General features: G+C 43.1%; 1 protein-coding gene across 2 annotated transcripts in view; it reads right to left on the reverse strand.

Moving 5' to 3' along the window:
- LOC137504280 (serine palmitoyltransferase 3-like) overlaps positions 1-27,589 on the reverse strand; it is a 169,451-nt gene that overhangs the window by 111,778 nt on the left and 30,084 nt on the right. For both annotated transcript variants that reach the window (XM_068232476.1, XM_068232477.1), the window contains exons 2-5: positions 17,073-17,261; positions 14,724-14,878; positions 6,943-7,091; positions 1,491-1,615 (exon numbers count right to left, since the gene is read on the reverse strand). In XM_068232476.1, the coding sequence (XP_068088577.1) occupies positions 1,491-1,615; positions 6,943-7,091; positions 14,724-14,878; positions 17,073-17,261 (618 nt within the window). The remainder of the gene's footprint in view (positions 1-1,490; positions 1,616-6,942; positions 7,092-14,723; positions 14,879-17,072; positions 17,262-27,589) is intronic.

The raw sequence follows: 27,589 nt of genomic DNA on the forward strand, positions 1-27,589 counted from the left end.
GATTTGCGGTGTAAACCATCTAAACTTTAGATAAGATATATAGACAAGTTACTTGTTATAGTTAGTTTTTCATCTCGGATCCGCTTTAAACTGTAAAGGATAATGGTTGGTTCACACTCTATGGATAAAAAAAACGGTCTGTGTAAAAACTAATCTGTAAAATGGATCAGTTTTTATGGGTATCAGCTTGCAATTCGCGACCCTTCATTCCATCAGCGCGCGGTCAATGCAACGATCCAGAAAAATCAAGACCGCCACAAACTTCCGATCCGCTTAGGGTAATGGGCCGAACAGATCAGTTTGAATGGAGCAAAAGTAAACAGATCCTATTGATTAACATAGGATCCGTTCACATCAGTTAGGATCTGGTCCATTTCAGTCTACTGAATGGATCATTTTTACTGCCAATGTGAACCAGGCCGAACTATACTTATAAATGCAGGTACATCCCTGCTCTTGTCCCCTGAATTGCCACTTAATAGTCAGGACTGCAATTCATTTCTGTTATTAGAGAGTCAATGGGAGCCCATAGAGGAGGATGTAAACAGTTTGATGAGGCGATTTATAAGACTGATTTGTTGGTCAGGATCTAAATCAGAATTTGTAAGCCGATTGCATCATTCTCCAGCTCTCATACAGTAGTATCCCTTACCGGTTATATGTAGAATAAGTTGGTTTGGCTTACTGTCAGCAGACAGGGGCTGGCCATGTCACAACAACCAACGACTCAATTACAAAATTGACTGGGATGGTGGCGACAGTGGTGGTGTGGGGTTATGTGTGTGTGTGTGTGCATGGGCGGGAAGGGGTGTTATAACAGCAGAGGTCCTGTCCCCACCTGACACCCCGCCCACTTCTTCTGTTGGTGTAAGTGTGTGTTTGATGAGAGAGGCATGAATATTATTGTTGTGGCTGGCCACTCCGTGCACTACACAGCACACCATTTTGGAGGTAGATTGATAATTTATTTGTGGAATTCTTCTTTAAACACTGGTTTGCACAATAACTACAGCTTAAAGTAAACCTGTGATGAACACAACATTTCAACTTATACTTACCTGGGGCTTCCCCCAGTCCCCTGTAGTCTGTGGGCATTCCTTGTGGTCTGTCCAGTCTCCTGTCAGCCCCAATACTCAGGGACTACTGCTGCCTCCTTGGTCATGCTCCTGTGATCAGGAGTGTTCTGCACAGTTACTGCGCAGGCGCAGAACGCTCCCAGCCATGGGACTGTGACCAAGGAGGCGTGTGCCCAGGACTGCACATGTGCAATAGCCCCCTTACATCTCAGTTGAGGACTTTACCAGGGTGGAATGGATGTAACAGATGGACACTGAGGAAGCCCCAGATAAGCGCTGCGTAATATGTTGTCGCTTTATAAATACAATAAATAAATAAGTATAAATCCTTATGTTGTGTTCATCACAGGTTCACTTGAAGTATATTTGGAATGCTCTGCATAGACTGTCATGAAAAACTTGAACACAAATTACCTGTCCAACAAGTGCCGGGATATTTGTAGAGTTTGTAGCAAAGCCCATGCTAAATACCATCGCTTCTTCTACATCGAGGAACTCCGCAACCAGGTCCTCCAGCTCTTTGTGTTTATCCAAATACCCTGGAAGAGTTGACATGAACTTTTACCTACTTAGTCAAAAGTAAAGCAAACTGACAACATGGACAGATTCACCTGACAAAGCTTGCTACCAGGAGGACTTCAGAGCATAAGGAAAACATGAATATACGTGACGTCAAGCAATGGGACACACACAGATTTCCTATTCCCATCCCTTGTGAAAGGAATATAAACTACCATCGCGAGGTTCTGGTAAAAAGATGTGACTGGACTAAATGGGAGAGGAATGCCATTTATAACCTAAAACCTCGTACATGCGCTAGATGGGTATAGGCCGAGGTACACGCCCTCCCGTCTGCGGCTAGGCAAGTAAAGCGCTAGTTTTAAAAACACTGCCTTAATTAATCAGGGATTATTTTTTTGTATGACATAACTTAAGCAGGACAAGTACACAGTCCTGGTTTAGACAGACAGCTGCTGACGGCCATGCACACAGTTTAACACGGGGATCCCCGAAAAGGACTCTAGTAGTGGGCTATTGCACATGTGTGCGGCTCCACCCACACGCCTCCTCGATCGCACTCCCATGGCGAGGAGCATTCTCTGCTTGGGCAGTTCACAAAGACTTAAACTGTGTATGCGCCGAACGCTCCTGACTATGGGAGCATGATCAAGGAGGCACAGTATCCCACGGGAAAAATCCACAGGCAATTATATCAACCCGCCTAACACACACCCCGGTATTCCTTTAAAAAATGTAATCTAATTTTAATCAGGGTAAAAAAAAAAAAAAAAAAAATTAAGAAAGCCACTGATAGCCAGTCAGAATATACAGTATGGCAATGGTACCAAGTGCTACAGCCTTTGCAGAGCAGGTGTAAAAAAAAAAACCAAAAAAAATAAAAACATTTCTCACAACATTCTTTTTTAAATTATTTTTTACACTTGGGCATGTAAAAATATTTTACACGTTCCTACTTTTTATTTTTTTATTTTTTTTTTATTATTGAATCATGTGAAACATCTTTTGCATGCATTAGGCTATTGACAGCCTTAAAGGGAACCCGAGACAAATAGGGAGAAAAAAAAAATGTATACATACCTGAAGCTTCCTTCAGCCCCCTCCGGCCTGACCACTCCCTAGGCGCTGTCCTCCACCTTCTGTATTATCCATAAAGGCTCCCGGTATCTTCGGCAGTCGGGGCTTACTACTTATGCGCAGCCCGGCCGCCGAAAGCTTTCTGCGCAGAGCTACTGCGCAGACGCAGCACTCTTCTGGCGGTGGAACACGCAAAGCAGCACTGCACATGCGCCGACTGGCCCAACATATCGGAAGCCTTCACAGAAGATCGAGGAGGCGGAGAACAGTGCTGAGGGAGCAGGTATCAATTATTTTTTCCTCTTCATCTCTGGTACACTTTAAAAGGACAACTGAAGTGAAGAATATGGAAGCTGACATTTTTATTTCTTTTAAACAATACCAGTTCAGTGTTCTCCCCAGGCTCTTTTAGCTGTATGCTCCACCCGGCTAGTTTTGATGAGCACCCGGCTGTCATCGGCTCACCTCCTCCTATGCTGTAAGCAGAGCTGCACACAGAAGCACTAGCCCTGCATTCTCTCATCTCACCCCACCCGGCTACTTTTTCATGCCACCCGGCTGGAAAAAAATTCTGGGGAGAACACTGCAGTTGCCTGACAGTCCTGCTGATCTATTTGGCGGCAGTGATGTCTGAATTCAAAAGAAACAGGCGTGCAGCTAATCTTGTCAGATCTGACAATGTCAGAAACTACAAACTGCCCGAAAAATGTACTGGGGGGGGGGGAACATAGAATGCAAACTGGGCCCTATTGGACTAGCCCACGTTAACGTCAGGAACACCTGATCTGCCGCATGCTTGTTAAAGAGAATCTGTATTGTTAAAAATCGCACAAAAGTAAACATACCAGTGCGTTAGGGGACATCTATTACCCTCTGTCACAATTTCGCCGCTCCTCGCCGCATTAAAAGTGGTTGAAAACAGTTTTAAAAAGTTTGTTTATAAACAAACAAAATGGCCACCAAAACAGGAAGTAGGTTGATGTACAGTATGTCCACACATAGAAAATACATTCATACACAAGCAGGCTGTATACAGCCTTCCTTTTGAATCTCAAGAGATCATTTGTGTGTTTCTTTCCCCCTGCAGCTATCTTCCACTGAAGTGTCAGGCTATTTCTTCCTGCAGAGTGCAGACAGCTCTGCCTGTATGTAATTCCTCAGTATGTGAAAGCCCAGCCAGCTCAGAGGAGGATTTATCCAGCTTGTAAAAGATAAGAGAGAAGAGAGAAGCTGCACTATTCTAAATATCACACAGGCAGTGTGCAGAGAGGGGCCTGGATGGGGGAGTTCATAGCAGAACCACAACACTGAAGAACTTGGCAGCCTTCCAGACACAGGCCGACAAGTCCGACAGGGGAAAGATACATTGGTTTATTACAGAGACTGTGATAGCAGAAAGTGCTGCAGTAAGCCAGAACACATTAGAATAGCTTTTGGAACTTGTAGGATGATAAAAAACAGGATGCAATTTTTGTTACGGAGTCTCTTTAAGGGACTATGGCTAAACGTATTAGAGGCAGAGTATCAGCAGGGCAGCCAGTCAGCTGGTTTAGGTTAAAATTAAACAAATATGGCAGCCTCCATATCTCTCTCACTTCAGTTGTCAAATCCTTTGGTCTAGCGATGTCAAATGGATTTGTTTTACCAAGCTCTACTAGAGGACTACAAATTACATTTACTTAGGAAAGTGCAGAGTTCAGCAATTAATATATATATTTTTTTAAAATACTTGGTATCCGGCCCTGCATTAGCAGCCTTCAGGCTTTATCAATACACACTCAGTGCTTTCTTTTAAAGCCTGCATATTCTAAGATTTTAAACTATGACTATCTTTAAAAGCCTCTCCCAGTTACTAGAAAAGACACCATGTGACTAGCCAGAGTCTGGGTCAAAGAGTTTATAGGAAGTTATATGTAGAAACAAAAAGCTGCTACAAACAGGTTCTTCCATGGTGTATGATTACAACACGAAAAATGCTGTAAAACTATGAATAAAGCACGACCTGATGAGGATATGTGTGTTTTATTATCATTCATGCAGATTAGTAACAGTGAAGAGAGAAAAAACAAAACAAAACCTTATGATGTATTGTGTGTAGTATGGATAATTAATGGAACATTAGTAGCAAAGAAAAGAGTTTCATTTTTTTTCAGTTATATAACTTTTTTTTTTAATAACATTGCATTATTCTCTAATATTTGCAATTTACTAATTACATTCTGTATTCTAAATGATGAAACAGAGCAGAGCTAATGACCCTTTGAATTTCCTGGCAGTAAAACATGAGTAAACAAGAAACAGTGAGAGAGAGATTGAGATAAATGCTTCAAAAAAAATAGCACTGCTCTCTGACTAAATTATTTGGAGAGCTCAGAAAAGCTCTTTTGCATAGATAACTGACGTTTCTTAAAAGGTGGCCATACACTGGTCGATTTGCCATCAGATTCGACCAACAGATAGATCCCTCTCTGATCGAATCTGATCAGAGAGGGATCGTATGGCCACCTTTACTGCAAACAGATTGTGAATCAATTTCAGCCTGAAACCGATCACAATCTGTGGAGCTGCTGCTGCCGCACACCCCCCCCCCCCCCCGTATACATTACCTGTTCCGGCCGGCGCGAGTCCCCTGGTCCCCGCATTCTTCTTCTCTGCACCGGGCTCCAGACCGTTCCTGCAGCTACTGAACTTCCTGTCCAGGGGAAGTTTAAACAGTAGAGGGCGCTCTACTGTTTAAACTTCCTGCCGGGACAGGAAGTTCTGTGTAGCTGCAGCCGGTCCGGAACCCAGCGCGGTGCTCTGCCTGCCTAGCAGGCAGAGCACAGATCTCATACTGACTCTGCCTGACTTTAAATACACCGCTGACAGAGCGTGGCCAGCGTCCCTACGAACGCAGGGCACGTTGCCCTCAACCAAGATGGCCGCCGCCTTTAGGCCTGCCCGAAAACGACTCTACGCATGCGCGCGCATGCGCAGATGTCACTTCCGGACGCCAGTCCGAGCGGCGAGCACCGTTCATCGAGCCAACAGCCGGGACCACAATGATATACACAAACCATCCGGACAGACATACCAACATGACAGAACGTCTCCGCAAACACCATCAGTATACCAACAGTGGAGGATAAGGTAACAACATGAAACCCAAAAGGGTACACAGTGAATCCTCTGGGCATTTAGCCCTCTGAAATGCTCAATGATCCCAAGGACCCCCTTTAAAAGCACATTTAGTAGCAAGAGGATGGTCCTTCTTAGTCAGGAAAAGATTACAGAGAAAAACCTGACTGACAAGGGCAAGGCGCTCAATGAGACTTTACCTAAAAACCTGTAAAATAAAAAAACATGAAATACATACAATATATAATATATATATATATATATATATATATATATATATATATATATATATATATATATATATATATATATATATATATCTTACTTCTACCATGGATCCTATAGTGTTTGAGGACAAAAAAAGAGAATGAGGCTCTAGGGGTCATGACCTTATTTATAGATTTGAATGGGTCCTATAGGGGTTAGAGGGGAGGAGCTAACCCAGGAAGTATGACGACATGGAGATATCAGGAAAAGAAGATAGCGGGGACCAGGGGACTCGCGCTGGCCGGAACAGGTAATGTATACCCGCTGTATTGCGTTGGTCGTCGGGCATTCGAACGCCGCTATCGACACACTTCCGACCCGCCGGCGATCGAGAAAAATCTTCCGCACGGACGGGTCGACGGGAACGATCGATTTTGGACGGAAATTGATCGTTCTGTCAGCGGTGTGCGCAGCGATTTCACAGCTGATTCGATCAATGTGATCGCGTCGGCCGTATATCGGCGGGAAAATCGTTAGGTGTATGGGCCCCTTAACTCTTCCTGTACTGGAAAATGATATGAGACTCATACCTTTGCTACTAATGTTCTATTTCTTAGCTGTACTACACACATTATGTCATAAGTTTATTTTCACTTCAGCTTCCCTTTAAGAAAATGTACTTTCCTTCTTTCTTTTTACAAGTGCTAGCAAGACTCATTATTGGAATGATTCACCATGGAAGCAAGTGTAACAAAGTCTCACATGTAACAAAGTTGGCACATGACAAGCTTTAACGTTCTGTTGGTGATTAGTACACACTGCTTAATTGCATGTTTTCCCCTGAGGCCTAGAAAAGTCCAAGCAGATTCCAGTATGTAATACTTAACAAGGCAGGGAGCGGCAGCCATTTTCCACAGACCAGTAAGCAGCCTCCGCACACACTTACCCATTTCCTGTCTGGGACTGCACACTGCCGCCCCGTGGCTCTTTAATACTTGTTTCACAGTTTCCAGTGACTCCATGTCATTCTCTGCAAACCCGAGGTAGTTGTAGGAACCCATGTTTATCACATCCTTTACAACTTGTCCAGTATATCTGAAGTAAAAAGATGGGAAAAAGGGTCACTGTATGGCCTGTCAAACAGTTGTGCAATCAACAAAGAGAACAACATGCTAAGAATGGGCAGGGCCTTTCTTTGCCCTCACAGCAAGCCAGCAAGTAAAGTAAAGTTATTTAGAATTGCTTGAAAGCCAACATATTGCACCTGCCATTGCCGACTATGCAATATTAGATTATGTATAGTATTTACATTTGGATCACATCACTCCCATTTCTTTTTTTTTTTTTTTTTTTTTTTTTTTATTAAATCTTATTTCAAATAGTTTCAACATTTGTCATATAAAAAAACAAAAACAAAAAAAAAATACAGTAATGACTCACAAAAATACAGTTCCGCACAGGGAACCAATATGCAGACAGGTAGAAAATATGATAAGTCAACTATTGCATGATAATAAGCAGACAGACAGTAAAAGCCCCTCCCTCCCCCCAAACAAAACAACTCCCACCCCCCCCCCCTTTCCCCTTTCTCTCTCGGCATGGTCTTATGCTACACGTCCAAGTTATCATACACAAAGAAAAGGAAAAAAGAAAGAAATACAGGCCTTGCAAACCCACAAGTATATATTAAATCATCAGACAGGCCTCAAGATTTTTTTCTCAAGCTTTTGCACAACTTAGAAAAGAGAATATTTAATGAGCTCAGGATAAACACTTATATTGCTTGCTGAGAGGCTTGATTTGTCACTCCGGACCTATATTCTAGGTTCCCCAGAGTACCTCCTATCTGCTCCAGCAAATACCATTTAGTCCAGATGAAAGACCCCATGAGCAGGTTAATTTCGGATGATGTAAATGTTCTCAGAATATATTTTCTCCATATTTTGGAAAAACCTTTAGTTAGTTTGTCCATCACTTGTAGTGTGTATAACTTCTCAATCAAGAATAGTTGGAAAAGTTCCTTTTTTAGAAGTGAAATGAAGGGGTGTTGTGGGGTTATCCAAACCTGGAAAATGACTCTTCTAGCTGCGGCCAAGATGATATGATATAAAGCAGAGGGTTTAGTGTTACTCTCATCTCCCTCATTATTATGATAAGTAAATAGACCTAGCATCACCTACTCGGATATAACCTTGCCACACAGAGTATTTGCATAGGATATGACCTTAGACCATCACTCCCATTTCTTAGCCTATGATTACTAAAAAAAATACCTATCAATATATATCTAAAAAGGTAATTTTAATATGCACAGCGTGGACACAGTGTTGTGCATGCATCATTTTACTACTGTCTGTGTAGGGGGAGCACAAGTGGGGACACACGTGTGTGTGTGTACGTGTGTGCGTACATGTGTGTGCGTACGTGTGTGTGCGTACGTGTGTGTGTGCGTACGTGTGTGTGTGCGTACGTGTGTGTGTGCGTACGTGTGTGTGTGTGCGTACGTGTGTGCGTACGTATGTGTGTGTGTGCGTACGTGTGTGTGTGCGTACGTGTGTGTGTGCGTACGTGTGTGTGTGCGTACGTGTGTGTGTGCGTACGTGTGTGTGTGCGTACGTGTGTGTGTGCGTACGTGTGTGTGTGCGTACGTGTGTGTGTGTGCGTACGTGTGTGTGCGTACGTGTGTGTGCATACGTGTGTGCGTACGTGTGTGTGCGTACATGTGTGTGCGTACGTGTGTGCGTACATGTGTGTGTGTGTGTGTGTGCGCGTGTATGTGTGTCACATGCAGCCGGCAGGACGTGCATGGTGGAGTCTTTAAAAATCTGGAGGAAGACTAGACACATGAAAATGAAATAGTTAGTTTTGCATTATCAGTCATTTATGTAATCTTGTGTTGAAGATTAGTTTAGCTAGTTAACCTGCCTGGAGGCAATCCTGAGCTGAGTTGGGGCTGGCAAAATACCACCACTCCTTTGAGTCTTCCTCTCCCTCCGGCTCTCTACCTGTTCTTCGGCCTCCGGGATCCCCATGTCCCAGCTATTCTTCCAGGGACCCGGCAGCCAATCAGTGCGGCAGTGGCAGCGTGACAAATTTTTAAAGTGGCCCTGAAGATGTGCACAGGGCAGAAGGTAAACATAGAGAAATGCGCTGTGTGTGTATAATATACAGTGGAATGCAAAAGTTTGAGCAACCTTGTTAATCGTCATGATTTTCCTGTATAACTCGTTCGTTGTTACGATAAAAAAATGTCAGTTAAATATATCATATAGGAGACACACACAGTAATATTGGAGAAGTGAAATTAAGTTTATTGGATTTACAGAACGTGCGCAATAATTGTTTAAATAAAATTAGGCAGATGCATAAATTTGGGCACTGTTGTCATTGATTCCAAAACCTTTAGAACTAATTACTGGAATTTAAATTGGCTTGGTAAGCTCAGTGACCCCCTGACCTACATACAAAGGTGAATCCAATTATGAGAGAGTATTTAAGGGGGTCAATTGTAAGTTTCCCTCCTCTTAATTTTCTCTGAAGAGTAGCAACATGGGGGTCTCAAAACAACTCTCAAATGACCTGAAGACAAAGACTGTTCACCATCATGGTTTAGGGGAAGGATACAGAAAGCTGTCTCAGATTTCAGCTGTCTGTTTCCACAGTTAGGAACATATTGAGGAAATGCAGACCACAGGCACAGTTCAAGTTAAGGCTCGAAGGTTCAGACCAAGAAAAATCTTGGGTAGACAGAAGCAACAAGTGGTGAAAGCAGTCAGAGTCAACTCACAGACCAGCACCAAAGACCTACATCATCATCTTGCTGCAGATGGAGTCACTGTGCATCGTTCAACCATTCGGCGCACTTTACACAAGGAGATGCTGTATGCAAGAGTGATGCAGAGGAAGCCTTTTCTCCACCCCCAGCACAAACAGAGCCGCTTGAGGTATGCTAAAGCACATTTGGACAAGCCAGCTTCACTTTGGAATAAGGTGCTGTGGACTGATGAAACTAAAATTGAGTTATTTGGGCATAACAAGGGGCGTTATGCATAGAGGAAAAAGAACACCACTTTCCAGGAAAAACACCTGCTACATACAGTAAAATATGGTGGTGGTTCCATCATGCTGTGGGGCTGTGTGGCCAAGTGCAGGACTGGGAATCTTGTCAAAGTTGAGGGACGCATGGATTCCACTCAGTATCAGCAGATTATGGAGACCCAATGTCCAGGAATCAGTGACAAAGCTGAAGCTGCGCCGCGGGTTGGATCTCAGTTTCAACAAGACGACCCTAAAAACACTGCTCAAAACCCACTAAACATTCATGCAGAAGAACAAGTACAACATTCTGGTATGGCCATCTAAGTCCCCAGACCTGAATATAATTGAAAATCTGTGGTGTGAGTTAAGGTGGCCATACATGGTACAATTTTTCAATTAGATAATTTAGTTTGATTATTCCGTTAGATCGAATATAAGGATTTTTCCAGCTTGTCCGATCATTTTTCCTGAAAAAACGGGATAATCGTTCGAATTTCTTGATCGAAAAAACCCAAAAATTTCAACTTTCATTCAATTCAATCATTTAGATCGAATAAACGGGAAAATCTAACGTTTTTATTGTACCGTGTATGGCCACCATTAAAGAGAGCTGTCCATGCTCGGAAGTCATCAAACCTGAATGAACTAGAAATGTTTTGTAAAGAGGAATGGTTCAAAATACCTTCAACCAGAATCCAGACTCTCATTGGAACCTGCAGGAAGAGTTTAGAGGCTGTAATTTCTGCAATAGGAGGATCTACTAAATATTGATTTCATTTTTTTTTTTTTTGGGTGGTGCCCAAATTTATACACCTGCCTAATTTTGTTTTAACAACCAACGATTTATACAGGAAAATCATGACGATTAACAAGGTTGCCCAAACGTGTACGTGTGTGTATGTGTGTATCTACCTTACAAACTTGCTTTTACTGCTCACTCCACAAAATGTGAAATGAGGCTCAAACAAGTACCAGGAGCAGGCAGGATCATCACAGAGGGAAGGCGATATCCAAAGTCCTGGTTTAAACCAGAGGTTTGTGGACTGGCCCAGTAAAGTAACCCATTATAGCGTTATTTTTAAATATTCACTCTAGCCTTGGTGATGGTGAATCTAAAGCCTGGATGTCACCCGACCCAAGCATTGCACAGTTATGTTAATTCATAAAAATACATTATATACATGCACACTGTAAAGTGGCAGTAATAAGACACCTCAAGGCACTGCTTTGAGGCCTGTGTTCCTTGTGAAGGTCAATCCTTTTAAATGGAGCAATTTAACTACCGTAGCTAATTTAAGGAGTGATATCCAGATCTCCCATTACTATTTGAAAAGGAGCTGAACCTTTGTGTGAAGGCGCGTGCTGAAGGTTGCATACTTCAATAAGGAAACCAGGCTTTTTCTACATTCCGGTAAGGTATATATGACGTGAGTGCCTTCATGCATTACATAGTGCCAAAGAACATTACACAGTGGGGCAAAATATGAGGAAGTAAGCTTTATTTCACTATTCTGCCTCAGGTTATTATGAACACTGGACCGACTCCTACGCTGCATTGGCTGAAGCCAATACAGCTGTGAGCTTTGGCCAACAGAGCTGTAACGACCACTTACTACAGAGGTTCTAATCTTGTGTATATTATTATCGGTTTATTATGTTTTATTTTTTTTAGTCTTTCTTGGCTGTGGGTGGATTTTTTTTTCCAATAAGGATAAGGGAACTTGTAAATATACTAAACCAGCAACAAACTTTCACGTAGAAACAGACTTTCTCAACCCATTTACTCTGGAGGAACCCTTCAAATCATTTTGGGATCTCAGGGAACTCTGGCATTATTTTCCCACTCCCATGTGCGCCTGCAGGATTTCTTAAGATCCACCCCACCCTGTGGAACTCCCTTCCACCACCCATCAGACTTACACCCTCCTTGAACATATTCAAGCAAACCATCAAACCCACCTCATCAAGATGGCTTACCCACCCCCTACCACACAGTAACTCTCTACTGAATACTTATTTTACAGCCTTACCCAGTATGTTCATCTCCCCTCCCCTTAGCTTGTAAGCCTTTGGCAGGGTCCTCCCTTCCCTAGAGTATGCTGCATGATCGTAAGCTTAGCTAACTAGCCTAAAATCACATGATCATGTATTTTGTACCCAGTTTGCCTTGTATAGCTTCATCCTATGCTGTATAACCTGGTTACGTCTGTCATCCTTTGCATCATTGTATGTATTTATTGTCCAGCACTGCGTAATATGTTACTACTTTCCAAATAAAATAAATAATAATAATCAGGGAACCCCTGCATTAATGGAGGGGGGAAGGGGAATTATGTCATAGTAAGATTAAAACGTGGGTGAAGTTAAACACTTGATTATTGTAATTGTCCCCATTCCATGCTTCCTCTTTACAGGCCACCCCATTTCATGCCCTCCATTAGTGCACTCCCCATTCTAGTTTTATAGTTGCCTGATGTCTGGGTTTTCTCTTTCCTCCTTAACTGCTGTATGCACATCCTTAGTTCTGGGATCCCACATGCCACATTTTATTCATCACCGATGTAATGTGTCACAATAGTCCTGTGGCCAATGCTACAGTAAAGAGCAAGTAGGGAAGCTATAATTCAGGATGGGCATAAAATGAGTGAAGAGGGCATTGAGAAGCTAGGAACGTCATTTTGAAACACCCCCCCCCCCCCCCCCCCACACACACACACACAGACACACTTTATTCCTCCTACTGTATGTACTGTGAACAGTACACAGAGGAAGCAACCTGTGCATGCTTTCCTTTCACGTTTGCCAATAACTACCGGCATCTTATTGTATTACAGGCACTTAGATTGTGAAATGGGAACTGTGTTCTCAATCATGGATTAGTGTACTAACGGGCGGCGACAAGAACCTTTAATGGGAGCGTGCACAATGGCGATTGCGGCGAGGTGCGTATATCTACGCACCTGGAGCTAAGATGAAGTCTCTGGGAGTGTAGATATACTGTAGCATATTAATCAAGTGATTAAAGCATTATTAGACTAAAAAACGTTTTTCCCAAATTAATACTGGAAACATATGGTTAACAAGAATGCTTTGTTAGTAAGATTTCATAAAGAATAAATAAATAGATCGTGTTATACATAAATGGTATGATTTACTACTTGATCAGAGCAGATCCTGTCATAAAAATCCACCAGGCATATCGTCAAAACAGCTACCGTATCTACTTGCATACAAGCCGAATTTTTGACCCCCAAAAAGGGGGCCAAAAGTTGGGGGGGGGGAGGGGGGGGGAGGGGGGGTCGGTTTGTATGCAAGTCTTGGGTGGTGGTCCGTGGCCGCCGCTATTACCTGTTCAGCCGGCGGCCGCTTCCTCTAATCCGGGTGCCCCTCTTGCTCTCCATCATGCGTATAAGTGTCACAGCAGCGCGCCCGGCGCTGCTGCTGTGACGAGGCAGGAAAGATCGGTTCCCCTGGTAACGGGGTGGGGGGGGGTGGCTTCACTATACTGGGCACTATACTGGCTATACTGGGCACTATACTGGCTATACTGGGCACTATACTAGCTCTACTGGGGCACTACCTACCAATACTGGGGCACTATACTAGCTATACTGGGCACTTTACTGGCTATACTGGGCACTTTACTGGCTATACTGGGCACTTTACTGGCTATACTGGGCACTTTACTGGCTATACTGGGCACTTTACTGGCTATACTGGGCACTTTACTGGCTATACTGGGCACTTTACTGGCTATACTGGGCACTTTACTGGCTATACTGGGCACTTTACTGGCTATACTGGGCACTTTACTGGCTTATACTGGGCACTTTACTGGCTTATACTGGGGCACTACCTACCAATGCTGGGGCACTATACTAGCTATACTGGGCACTATACTAACTATACTGCGGCACTACCTACCCAGACTGGGCACTATACTAGCTATACTGAGGCACTACCTACCCATACTGGGCACTATACTAGCTATACTGGGACACACTGGGGGATCACGCGGCCTGCACCAATCCAGCATTTCCTACCCCCGGCTTATATGGGGGTCAATCATTTTTCCCTGTTTTTTTAGGTAAAAGTTGGGGGGTCGGCTTATATGCAGGTCGGCTTATATGCGAGTATATACGGTATATATATTCAACTTCAAATATTGTTTTGAATCTATTGTGAGCCACGCTCATCATTTATACAATTTAATCTATTGTGAGCAACGCTCATTTATACAATTTAATTTTTATTATCAAAGTATAAAATCATGAACAAAGATTGTACTGCTAATGGGCATCGGAATACTATGGGGCCCATATGCACTTAACCTTTTTCTAGCAAGCAAGGAAATACTGAAAATAATTTTGATAGTACCTTTTCACCTTTCTGCGATACTTTTTCAATTGCAGAGTGCTGAAAATTATTTTAAAGATGAAAGAATATCCCCTAGGATAAAACTCAGGATAAAATGTTAATTGCATATGGGTCTGGGTCTCTGCAAGGAGGAATAGAAGTACTGTTGTCCACAGCAACCAGGCCAACACATTCCAGCTAGTACTTTTCTACGTCAGGCAGGAAAATGAAGAAATGATAATATTGATTATAAGCAATACCTCCATTCGCCATTCAGTCTACTTCAGAGCTGGCCAATGGTTTGCTATGCAGTGTGGTAACAGCCCTACTCACCTGTATGTCCAGTTGTAGTCATCTGTCAATCGCTCCATCAGGTCAAACTGTGGCCCTGGTACACTACAAATAGGCCGATTCCAGTTATCACGAACTCTCATGTATAGATTCCTTGTGTAAAAGTTTTCAAAATCCTGGTAGAGAGGCACAAAATCCTACAAAATAAAGAAATCCTTTTTTTTACCTACACATGTTGCCAGGATGAGACCCATATGCAATTCACTTTTTCACCTGAGTTTTCTCCTAGGTGATACTTCAAAACTTGTCAATAAAATGCTTTTTAAACTACCAGCAAGCAAAAAAAAAAAAAAAAATACTCAAAATAAATTTGATAGTACTTCTTACCTACTTTTTGATACTTTTTCCATTGCAAAGTGTTAAAAAGTTATTTTGAATCAAAGATGAAAATTGTTCTCCTAGGCGAAAACTCAGGTGAAAAAGTGAATTGCATATGGCCCCTAGTGTTCTTTAATAATGCAAATAACTCCAGGAGTTAGTTTTCACAATTGTGGATAAAGCGACTAAAAATCTAGTTTTTATTACGGTAAAATCCCTTTATAGTATGCCTGGCGTATAAATCTGTGCATAAAACCTGCCCTACCTACATCTCGGAGCTGGTTCACAGGTATACACCAGGTCGCCCCTTCCCACCCTCCAACGACCTTCGCCTCACCACTCCACGCATTTCCCACTCCCATGCCCGCCTGCAGGATTTCTCAAGAGCCACCCCCACCCTCTGAAACGCCCTTCCACCACCCATCAGACTTGCTCCCTCTTTCAACACATTCAAGCAAGCCCTCAAAACCCACCTCTTTATGATGGCCTCCTACCACACATTAACTCTCTACTGAATATTTTACAGCCCCACCTAGTGTTTCCACCCTGCCCTTTAGATTGTAAGCCTCTGGCAGGGTCCTCCCTTCCCTAGTGTAAACTACAAGATCATGTACTCCTGTCCTATGACAGCCTGTACTTTTATTACTGGGCCTACCTAACCAGCCCATATCGCATGATCATGTATTTTGTACAATTTGCATGTATAACTTTGTTCTATGTTGTATAACCTTGTTATGTCTGTCATCCTTGTATCATTGTATATATTTATCTTCCAGCGCTGCGTAATATGTTGTCACTTTATAAATACAATAAATAATAATAATAAACTCTACCTAGTAGCACAAATTGACCATAGACGTAATTTCGTATCAAAATTCGCAATTACAATGCAAAATCGTAATGCATATTGGGAAAAATAATAATTTCGTCTGTAATTGTAATCATTCGTAATTTTGCGTAAACAGTCGCATAATTTTGAGCCGACTTTAGTAGTTAATAGCAAAGCCCCCATACATGCCATTGCCACCAAAATTCTACATATATTAAGGAGTATAGTGGGTGCAAGTCGCAAAAGAATTTTTCAAAAAAGAACTCATAGTTTTTGAGAAAATTTAATCTGAAGTATGTAAAGGAAACATGGTTTTTAAACTGTAATTTTTTTGAGTTAAAAAACTTTTTTTTTGCATTTTTAAAATAAATTTTCTCAAAAGCTATGAGTTATTTTTGGTGACAATAGCTTTGCTATTCACCGCTAAAGTGGGCACTGAATTACGAGAAAATTATGCAATAATTTATGCGAAATTACAAATGGGTATACGAAATCAATTGAATTTACAAACCGTAATTACGTAAGTTTAGTTGCAAAAATTTACGTAAAAATTTGGCGTAACCGTAATTAGCTGATTACGATCACCACTAGTACACTCCAAGGGACCAGGAAAAAGTAGTTTACTATATCAGAATTGGTTATACATTGTATATTTATACAGATGCAGTTGCTGGGACCTTATGCTAGGTACACACCATACAATTTTCTGGCAGATTTACCTGCCAGATTGATTATTTCCAACATGTCCGATCTGAATTGATCGATTTTTTTATTTTCCAAACTTTTTTTTTTTTATCATTTTACGATATTTTCTTAATCTATTTTCATAGCACTGAATGAAAATTGATTGAAAAAACGATTTAAAAAAGATCGGAAAATCTAAAAATCTATTAAATTCAGTTCGGACGTGTTGAAAATAATCGATCTGGCAGGTAAATCTGCCAGAAAATTGTATGGTGTGTACCTAGAATTAGGAATCAGTTTACTATATCCAGAGGTTTACTATAAGGAGATTCTACTGTCTGTCACTAGAACAGGAAAGTTAATGCAATAGTTCCAGATTACGGTGCACTTGTACATAATCCACAGCTATTGGCCAGTCTTGATCACTAATGATTTTACAGAAATGTTTTGTTTTTAGTCAAGCTTGAGCCCCTCCCCTCTCCCTTTATTCAGCTTTGTACCTTTTGCTCTTCCCTCTCCTCGGCCATGTGACACTTCTCCAGACCCCACGCCCTCATGAAGTCACGCAAGTAACCAAACAAAGTAATAACACCAAAGCCTATGTAGGTGAGCACAGCAACGTATAGCGGAGCTTCTTCAAACGTCTCCTTGAACTCTCTCTTGTACAGTCGGCCATTTGCTGTTCCATTCTGAGAAAAAAAAAAAAAGGAGAATTAAGGATTCAGTAAAAGAGAAGTTTTTATTCCATCCCAAAACTGTGATGCAAGAAGAACTCTACAAGTTGTCCACTGGCTGACACAGATTTCTGTTCCTCTAGGCTGAGAGAGATGTGTTACCGGACTTCCTTCTACACGTGGCATCTTTTCCTTCTACACGTGCTCTAGGTACGCACCTTTAGATGAGGTGAATCAAGCAGGTGCAGCTGTGATGAGGAGGGTAGTGTGTGTGGTGTGTGTGTGGTGTGTGTGTGTGTGTGTGTGTGTGTGTGTGTGTGTGTGTGTGTGTGTGTGTGTGTGTGTGTGTGTGTGTGTGTGTGTGTGTGTGTGTGTGTGTGTGTGTGTGTGTGTGGTGTGTGTGTGGTGTGTGTGTGTGTGTGTGTGTGTGTGTGTGTGTGTGTGTGTGTGTGTGTGTGTGTGTGGTGTGTGTGTGTGTGTGTGTGTGGTGTGTGTGTGTGTGCCAGGATGACGAGCGGGAGAGTGAAGAGGAGGCAGGCACTTGGTGGCCCATACTATTTGTCCAAATGCCACCCCCTAGAGATTTTGCCATCTGAATCACATGATTCAGGTGGCTTCATGGTAGGTCCGCCCCTGTGTACACACACTAGATGTGTACAGGGGTCCCCTGAGCTTATTTCAAGATCTGGAATGAAAGAAACCCTTAAGCACCTTGTTCTCCTTATGGAAGGTACTTCGTCATCTGATGTGCGTCGTCCCTCCTCCCTTGAAACAGACGCATCACTCTGCTGTACAGTTGCCTAGCTCTGCTATAGCACTCAGCCCTCAAAATTTCGCCCAAAGGGATCAAGTCCCAATCTCTTCGAGCAACATCAATTGAGCATCTGTATGCACTCTACACACAGAGGGCTTGATTCATCATGCTGTGCTGCTTTAGCGGTATCGCTACTAGAAAACTTCACTCGCCACCGCTACGGTGTTAATTTACATTGCTATGTAAATTAACACAGTAGCGGCCACGAATGAAGTATGGCGGTAGCGATAATTCACTCGAACAAGGCCACCCGCAGTTAATGTTACACGCATTGCTAAGGAAGCCACGTGCGTTACTAAGGAAGGCACTCTACTTACATGGCAGCGTGCGCTGATATGTAAGGTGTGCATAGCACCCACTACAGAACATTAAGCTGCGTTGCTTTAGCAGCGCAGTTTGATGAATCAAGCCCAATGTTTTCTCCTTACAAAAAGTCAAGCTGGCTATAGAGCTTTAGTAATAAACAATGAGGTGGAGAGAAGCTTGGAAACCCCCCCCCCCCCAAAATGAAACAACTTTTCTGCTGTTGCCATAAATGCAGAGAAGTGAAAAAGTCATCTTTATAGCTGTCTGCGAATTAAAAAGGAAAGACCATTTTAATAAATTATATTAGAAATTAGCAACAAGTGCCAACTGGTAAGCCCTATTGGTACAGTCAAACGTAACCTTTATTGTATTAAAGTTAAAAACACACGCCCTAGTTAGAGATGGCTCAAATCTCCCAGATTTTCGGTTCCTGTACCTCGAACGCGAACCTCCCCAAAAAGTTAGGTTCGTGTGAACTTTTCGAACCGCAATAGCCTTCAATGGGGAGGCGAACTTTGAAAACTAGAAACATTTATGCTGGCCACAAAAGTGATGGAAAAGAGGTTTCAAGGGGTCTAACATTGAGTTTTTTCAGTGACTACAAGAGGAATTTTTTTTTTCAAAAATACCTTACAGTTTTTGAGAAAATCGATTTTAAAATTCTCCTTCTAATCGTGGGAAAATTAAATGCCCGCAGACTTTAGCAGTTAATAGCAAAGTCCCCTTACATAGTAGGAACACCAAATTTGCAGGGTATGTAGAGGGGGACAGTAACTACAAGAGGAAAAGACCTTATAGTTTTTGAGAAAATCGATTTTAAAGTTTCAAAGGAAATTCTCCTTCTGACCGTGGGAAAATTAAACGCCCCCCCCCCCCCCCCCCGACTTTATTGGTTAATAGCAAAGCCCCCTTAAAAGTTCAAAACACCAAAATTGCTGGGAATGTTAAGAAGAACAGTGGGAACAAGCGGAAATGTTTTCTTTTCAAAAAGACCTTATACTTTGAGAAAATCGATGTTAAAGTTTCAAAGAAAAATGTGCCGATTCATTTGATTCAATTCATTAAAAAGAACCGGATCAATCATGAACCAATAGTATAGCTTAGAATGCGTCCTGTGCAGGATGCATAGCTGCGGCTCCCGCTGTCTCTCCCCACCTGTCAACCCCCACCTAGGCTGGCACCCAGTGCACCCATGGGTGCACCGGGTGCCAGGCTAGGTGAGGGTGAGAGATGAGGAGGCAGGGAGGACAGCGGGAGCTGGCAGCTATGCGTCCCAATCAACTTACCTGAAGATCGCAAGATAAGAGGATACTGTAGCCGTGGGACATTTTTCCGAGGATATTGGCGTGGGATTTTTTTTTTTTTTTTTTTTTTTTAAAAAGGTACAGGTAAGTATTTCTGGTTAATTAAGAACATTAAAGGACTTTTTTATTCCTTGTGTTTTTATTTCAATTAACCCTTTGTGGAAATGGGTAAGGGGTACTTTGTACCCCTATACTCATTTCTCACGGGAGGGGGGTGGGCTTCTGGGGTCCCCTTCTTAAACGGGGACTCCCGGATGCCACCATAACCCCCCCCCAGGGAGTCGTCGCCCCCACCTCCTCCTGGGGCACCGGAGGTGGGGAAGAGCCCCTTGTCCATGGATTGGACAAGGGCTCGGGGGTAAAGGGGAAGGCTTGGCCACCTCTCTCCCCCGGAGCCCCCCTCATACCATGGACCATGCGGGCCGGGGCTCCGCATTCTGGCTATCCCAGCCTGCAAGGGGGACAAGATGTTACAGAGAGCTCAGGAGGGGGGACCCCACGTCATTTTTTTTTCACATTTCCCACACACACCCAGCACATAAAATATAATAAAACATTTTTTTTAATGTTTCCCACCTCCGTTGCCCCAGGAGGAGGTGGGGGCGACGACTCCCTGGGGGGGGGGGGGGGGTACATGGTGGCATCTAGGAGTCTCCTTTAAGAAGGGAAACCCAGATGCCCCCTTTAAGAAGGGGACCCTTTAAGAAGGGGACCCCAGATGCCCACCCCCCCCTCCCAGGAGAAATGAGTATAGGAGTACAAAGTACCCCTTACCCATTTCCACAAAAGGTTAAATGGAATAAAAACACGACAAAAAAAGTCCTTTAATATTCTTAACCCTCTGGGCGATACAATTATATCGCCCAGGAGGTGGCGCAGCACTATTTACATGATAGCCGCAGCGCAGCGGCATCTCCCCACCCACTCCGATCGCCTTCGGCGATCAGAGTAAGCAGGAAATCCTGTTCAGGATGGGATTTCCTGCTGGGCTTCCCCGGTCGTCATGGCGACGGGGCGGGATGACATCACCGACGTCGTGACGTCAGAGGGAGTTCCGATCCACCCCTCAGCGCTGCCTGGCACTGATTGGCCAGGCTGCGCAAGGGGTCGGGGAGGGGGGGGGCTGCGCGGCACGGCAGGTAGCGGCGGATCGCCGGGTAGCAGCGCCGATCGGAAGTTACACGCAGCTAGCAAAGTGCTAGCTGCGTGTAACAAAAAAAAAATTATGCAAATCGGCCCACCAGGGCCTGAGAAATCCTCCTGCGCAATATACCCCGAGCTCACCTCGGGATTATCGCCCAGGAGGTTAATTAACCAAAAATACTTACCTGTACCTTTAAGAAAAAAGTTCCCACTTCAATATCCTCAGAAATGGTCCCACACTATAATCTGTTATGTCACCTCAACCGCGAACCAGTTCGCCGGCGAACTGTTCGGGCCATCTCTAGCCCTAGTAGGCCATCTGGGTTATTAGGCCGTGTTTTAACTTTTATACAATAAAGTTGTACTGTAGTTATAGGGCTTACCAGTTGGCAAATGCTGCTAGGATACCTATAATACTACTCTCTAAATGTTTCTGCATTTATATTTTAAATGAACTTGATTGCACTGTTATACTATTTGTATAAGTATGTTTTGTTTAATGTGAATGATAAAAAATTGACTGTTTTGGTATGCAAATTGCTGCCTGGAAATGTGACCAGAATTTCACACAGCCTGTAGGTCTGAACAACCAGTCTGTGCTGTGGTCTGAACACATTTTTACACAGAGACCTAAGGGGCCATTTACAGCAGTTGTGTGACTGTTGTCATTGCCTCCCATTGTTGTTACAGTCGCAGGTAACCGTTTTTCTTGCGTATTTTCCCGGGACTCATTCAGTGACTGGCGACGCATCACAACCAGGAAAGGGAAGCGCACGGTCACAAACATTGTGCATGTTTAGGAGGAGATATTACTCCTGGGAAGCTGTCTGTAAGTGTGACAGCTCTCTACTACTTGGTACTATGATACTAAAGGAATGGTGCTAACGACTGTTGCAAATGCATTAGGAGTTTTGTTGCCCTGAAGAGATAGACAATCACCCTGGTTGCCTAAACAAAACACGGCTGATTGTACATGGCGCTTCTGAATGGCTGCTCTAATTCTCTATTATGCCAGCTTCTGAGCTTACCCATACCTCTCCCTGTAGACCACTTCTGCATGGTATACTCCTATTCATACTCATAGTATACTCATGGTATATGCAGGGCCGGATTTCTGGAAAGGCCAGAAAGGCCACGGCCTAGGGCGATAAAATTAGATAAGATAAGAAGGGCGGCATGACTTGGAGAGAGAAGAGGTCATATGTCAAAGTAAATCATCTCCTCTGTTCCCGCAGCGCAGCCATCCAGCGCCCTGCTCTGCACTAATAGCTGAATTCCAGAGTTTCCCAATCCCTGCATCTCTCTCTCACTTCCTGATGTGTTAAAACAATCAGGATCAATCACAACGGTCATCTGATAATCTATTCCTTTCTTTGTATGATAGACTTACAGATCGATGTGAGAAATACCAGAGATTTACATTACAAAGCAGATAGAACTAAGTTCCGCTGAGTTTTAATGCAGGCATTCCCAAACATCAGAGAGCTCTGCAGTTTCTTCTCCGCTTTTTACAACTTTGACACTGACCTTAGCAGATGTTAATTTATCTAATTCTAATTTATGACTGTTGTTAAGACTTTTTTTTCCCTAGCTAGCAGTGGTCTCTTCTGTTCCTTAGTTAACTCTTTCCTGGCTCATTTTCTGTGCTCCAGCTCCTAAAATCTATGAGACTGCAGGATAAAAAAATGCTGTTTTCTTCCCTTTCATTGCTAAATTGTCATTTTAACCAGCTGAGCGGTCTGGACGAGCTCAGCTCGTCCAACACCGCCAGCGGCTGCCGCTCAGGCCCTGCTGGGCCGATTTTGATGAAATAAAAAGCAGCACACGCAGCCGGCACTTTGCCAGCCGCGTGTGCTGCCTGATCGCCGCCGCTCTGCGGCGATTCGCCGCGAGCAGCGGCGAAAGAGGGCCCCCCTAGCCGCCTGAGCCCTGCGCAGCCGGAACAAAAAGTTCCGGCCAGCGCTAAGGGCTGGATCGGAGGCGGCTGACGTCAGGACGTCGGCTGACGTCCATGACGTCACTCCGCTCGTCGCTATGGCGACGATATAAGCAAAACAAGGAAGGCCGCTCATTGCGGCCTTCCTTGTTTATTATGGGCGCCGGAGGCGATCGGAAGATCGCCTCCGGAGCGCCCTCTAGTGGGCTTTCATGCAGCCAACTTTCAGTTGGCTGCATGAAATAGTTTTTTTTTTATTTAAAAAAAACCCTCCCGCAGCCACCCTGGCGATTTAATCAGAACGCCAGGGTGGTTAAATGACACCTGAGCAGTGGTGCTCATCCAATATTTGGGTATCCGAACTACCCAGATAATCTGAACTTTTTCCACTATCCGAACTTTGAATAGCAATTCGGATATTTTTAAAATCTGAATAGCACTATCCGAGCAAACTCGAATTTCCCATCTGAGAGAGAGAGGGATATTAAGTCCCCACATCATTAAAAAAACATGATGCTACATGCCTCATTTACCCTGAAAAACGTTTTAAAGGCAATTTAAAGCCTTCTTCAGACTTTGTTCCCGTATACTGCCAATATGTTAGAGCACACCACCATATGTACATTCAGCATTCAAAAGAGATGCATACATTTTTCAGCAAATATAAATATATGTCATTCAGATGCTTTAAAGTGAAGCTGAACTCCTGCACAGGACAGAAGAAAAACAGAGAAATGTATCCTGTATGTATTTAGAGAGCCTGTCTAATTCCCCCTCCTCTGTGTCATAAATTGTAATTTAATCTCTACACTGTGTCACCTGACTGCCAAAACAGCTAAGCTCATTTGAAAGCACAGGATGTTAAAAATATGTCGGCTTCCATAAAAGCAGGAAGTAGACACACTGCAGATTTATTGCAGCATTTGTATCAGCTGTAACAAAAATGTTTTTATTTAAAGGTTATGTTGTTGCGTATCTTTTAGAGCAGAGAGGAAGTTCTAAGTTCAGGTCCACTCTAATTACAACAGAACATCCAAAGTGGGTCCTGACAGGATGTTTGCTACTTACCTGTTCTCTGTTTTGGATGGGCTTTTCCCATTGCACTCCCTGCCACCTGTCTGTGGCTCCGACTGCAGCCAGTCGCACAGAGGACAAAGAAGCAGCGCATGCTCTGGCCACTCGCGCTCCCTGCCACCTGTCTGTGGCTCTGACTGCAGCCAGTCGCACAGAGGACAAAGAAGCAGCACATGCTCTGGCCACTCGCGCTCCCTGCCACCTGTCTGTGGCTCTGACTGCAGCCAGTCGCACAGAGAACAAAGAAGCAGCGCATGCTCTGGCCACTCGCACTCCCTGTAATTTCTCGCTCCTGCCCAGATGTGCACAGCAACCGAGGCCGGTACAGTGTTATAATAATCTGAACATTTGTATAGCGCTTTTCTCCTGTCGGACTCAAAGCGCTCATATGTATTCTTGACAAGTACCAGTCATACATCAGCGTCATTTCTCAAGTATGCATGTCCTGAACACTATCGGCTGCTGTGCACATTCGGGCAGGAGCGCAAATTACAGGAATTATTTGTTGAATGGGGGGCAGAGCAGCACAACTAAAATGAGTCCATTGAAACCAATGATCGCTAGTCAGTGTTGGACAATTTTTTTGTAATTTTTTTTTGGGGGGGGGGGGGGGCGCTTGGTGACTGCAGGCCTAGGGCACTGAAAGTACAAATCCGGCCCTGGGTATATGCATGTTCGTGAATTGTTTGATCAATGCTGCATACCACTTCCTGTTTCTGTCTTTCTGCCTAGGAAGCAGAAGCATCATTGACTGCAACAAAGAAGACAGAACAGAGCAACAATGACCTACAAGTCAAGTAAGTGAAGCAATGACACATGGATGCAGAGATAGAAGGCAAGACAACACAAGACACAGGACATTTATATTGTGCTTTGGCACTGGCAGACTCAAAGTGACAAAGCTGCAGCCACTAGGGCTTGCTCTATAGGTAGTAGCAGTGTCAGGGAGTCTAGCCCAAAGTCTCCTCACTGAATAGGTGCTGGCTTACTGAGCAGAAGAGACGAGATTGAAACCCTAGCCTCCTGAGCCAGAGGCAGAGCCATTAAGCTGTACACTATCTGATATAAGAGCTGGTGCACTGTGCACACAGTACAGTATAACACCTGATGCATAGATTTTTTTTTTATCATAATAATTAAAAAAAAAAGTCTCTTTGTAGAAGCACAATCAGTAATGAATTAAAACTGCATTATTGATCAAGTAGCAATTTAGGGCTGATTCAATATCTCAATATCACTAATATAAGTGCGAATGTTTGGATCTTTGTTACTCAATCACTCAATGTCTGAACGGATTTGAATGAAATTTGGCACACACATAGTACATTACCTGGAATAAAGTATAGGATACTTTTTATTCCTATAACCAAAACTGTGGGCGGAGACAAATACAAATTTCACTGGGAAAATGTAAACTGCAGCCATTCTAACACTGTTAATAGCAGGGTTCTCAAACTTTGCACAGTTGGTCACTGGGTTGACTGGGGATTAATATTCAGAAAAGTGGGTGGGGCTTACAAAAGCCAATCAGAATTCACCTATTGATTTTCAAGGGGAATATTTAACTGCTGCCATTCTTGCTTTTTAACGGCACAAGCCTCAAACCTGGTACAGTTGGTCATTAGGTGACTAGGGTTCAAATACAAAAAAGGGTGTGGAGCCACAAACAGCCAAATCAGATTTGTTTCATTTCAATGCAAATAACTGATGCCAAAGACCGCAAAGCTCACAAACTAGGTCATTGAGTAATTGTGTGTTAGGGTTAGAAAAAGTGTACCACCTCCATGTAGTATGAGGGTATGCCCACACAGCCTGCTCATAGTATTCAATATCAGTTGACCCCCCATACTACATGGAGGTGATAGCATTGGTGTGTGATTGGCCATTCATAATTGAAAGAGTGTACCAGGCCTTAGGATCCCTGCAGAGATGTTGCAGTGCGTATGACTCCAATGGCGTCACTGCAAATACTCAGAATAGCACACATTGTGGTTGATTCACTAAACCGTGATTTTACAAATAGCACACCTTATCAAAGATATCACACCTTATCAAAGTTAACACGCCTTATCAGAGTAGCATAGCGAGCGCTACGCACTTATGCCTGCTAATTGGCAATAGCACTCGTCCTGCCCTGAGCCCCTGCAGGTTCGTAGCGCTCGCTATGCTACTCTGATAAGGCTTGTTAACTTTGATAAAGGTGTGCTAACTTTGATAAGGTGTGATATCTTTGATAAGGTGTGATATCTTTGATAAAGGTGTGCTAACTTTGATAAGGTGTGATATCTTTGATAAGGTGCGATATCTTTGATAAGGTGCGATATCTTTGATAAGGTGTGATATCTTTGATAAGGTGTGATATCTTTGATAAGGTGTGATATCTTTGATAAGGTGTGATATCTTTGATAAGGTGTGATATCTTTGATAAGGTGTGATATCTTTGATAAGGTGTGATATCTTTGATAAGGTGTGATATTTGAGTTATCACGGTTTAGGGAATCAAGCCCATTAACTGCACAGATGCTGTAAGCAGGGTAAAGGCTGGTGCACACCAAGAGCGCTTTTAAAAACGCCAGCGCTTTGAAAAGCGCTTGGCTAATGTATTAAAATGGGATGGATCACAACACAGCGATGTGATTTTCTCCCAAACTCGGGTCCTGCAGCATTTCTGCTGATTTCTGAGGTGATTCAGCTTCAATGTTAAGTATAGGAAAGTGGAAAATCGCTCTGAAAAGCGATAGATCAGAACGATTTTCCAAGCGTTTTTGTTACAGAAGCTGTTCAGTTACAGCTCTACAGTAACAACAAACAAAAAACCGCTACACCAAAACGCTCCAAAAAAACGCCAAAGTCGCTAGACATGATTAGAAAATCGCTAGGCACATGCCTAGAATCACTAGAAAAATCACTTCAAAAAGTGCTGAGCATTTGCGATTACGCTAGCGCTTTTTGGTGTGCACATCCACCATACAGAACATAGCAATCAGAAGTCTGCCACTGTTTTATTTTATTATAAATAGAAGAAATACAATTTAAATTTAGTTGCTTGCAACTTAAAGAGAATCTGTATTAAAATCGCACAAAAGTAAACATACCAGTGCGTTAGGGGACATCTCCTATTACCCTCTGACACAATTTCGCTGCTCCTCGCCGCATTAAAAGTGGTTAAAAACAGTTTTAAAAAGTTTGTTTATAAACAAACAAAATGGCCACCAAAACAGGAAGTAGGTTGATGTACAGTATGTCCACACATAGAAAATACATCCATACACAAGCAGGCTGTATACAGCCTTCCTTTTGAATCTCAAGAGATCATTTGTGTGTTTCTTTCCCCCTGTTCTCATGCACTGAAGTTTCAGGCTGCTTGTTTCTTCCTGCAAACAGCTTTGCCCTTGTCTGTAATTCTTCAATATGTGAAAGCCCAGCCAGCTCAGAGGACGATTTATCCAGCTTGTAAAAGATAAGAGAGAAGCTGCTCTAATCCTAAATAACACACAGGCAGTGTGCAGAGAGGGGCCTGGAAGGGGGAGTTCATAGCAGAACCACAACACTGAAGAACTTGGCAGCCTTCCAGACACAGGCCGACAAGTCTGACAGGGGAAAGATACATTGATTTATTATAGAGACAGTGATAGTATAAAGTGCTGCAGTAAGCCAGAACACATTAGAATAGCTTTTTGAACTTGTAGGATGATAAAAAAACAGGATGCAATTTTTGTTGCGGAGTCTCTTTAAAGCATCATGTCTAATCTACTAGGAACTATTT

The sequence above is a fragment of the Hyperolius riggenbachi genome, chromosome 4 (genome assembly GCF_040937935.1).
Source record: "Hyperolius riggenbachi isolate aHypRig1 chromosome 4, aHypRig1.pri, whole genome shotgun sequence".
Taxonomy (NCBI): Eukaryota; Metazoa; Chordata; class Amphibia; order Anura; family Hyperoliidae; genus Hyperolius; species Hyperolius riggenbachi.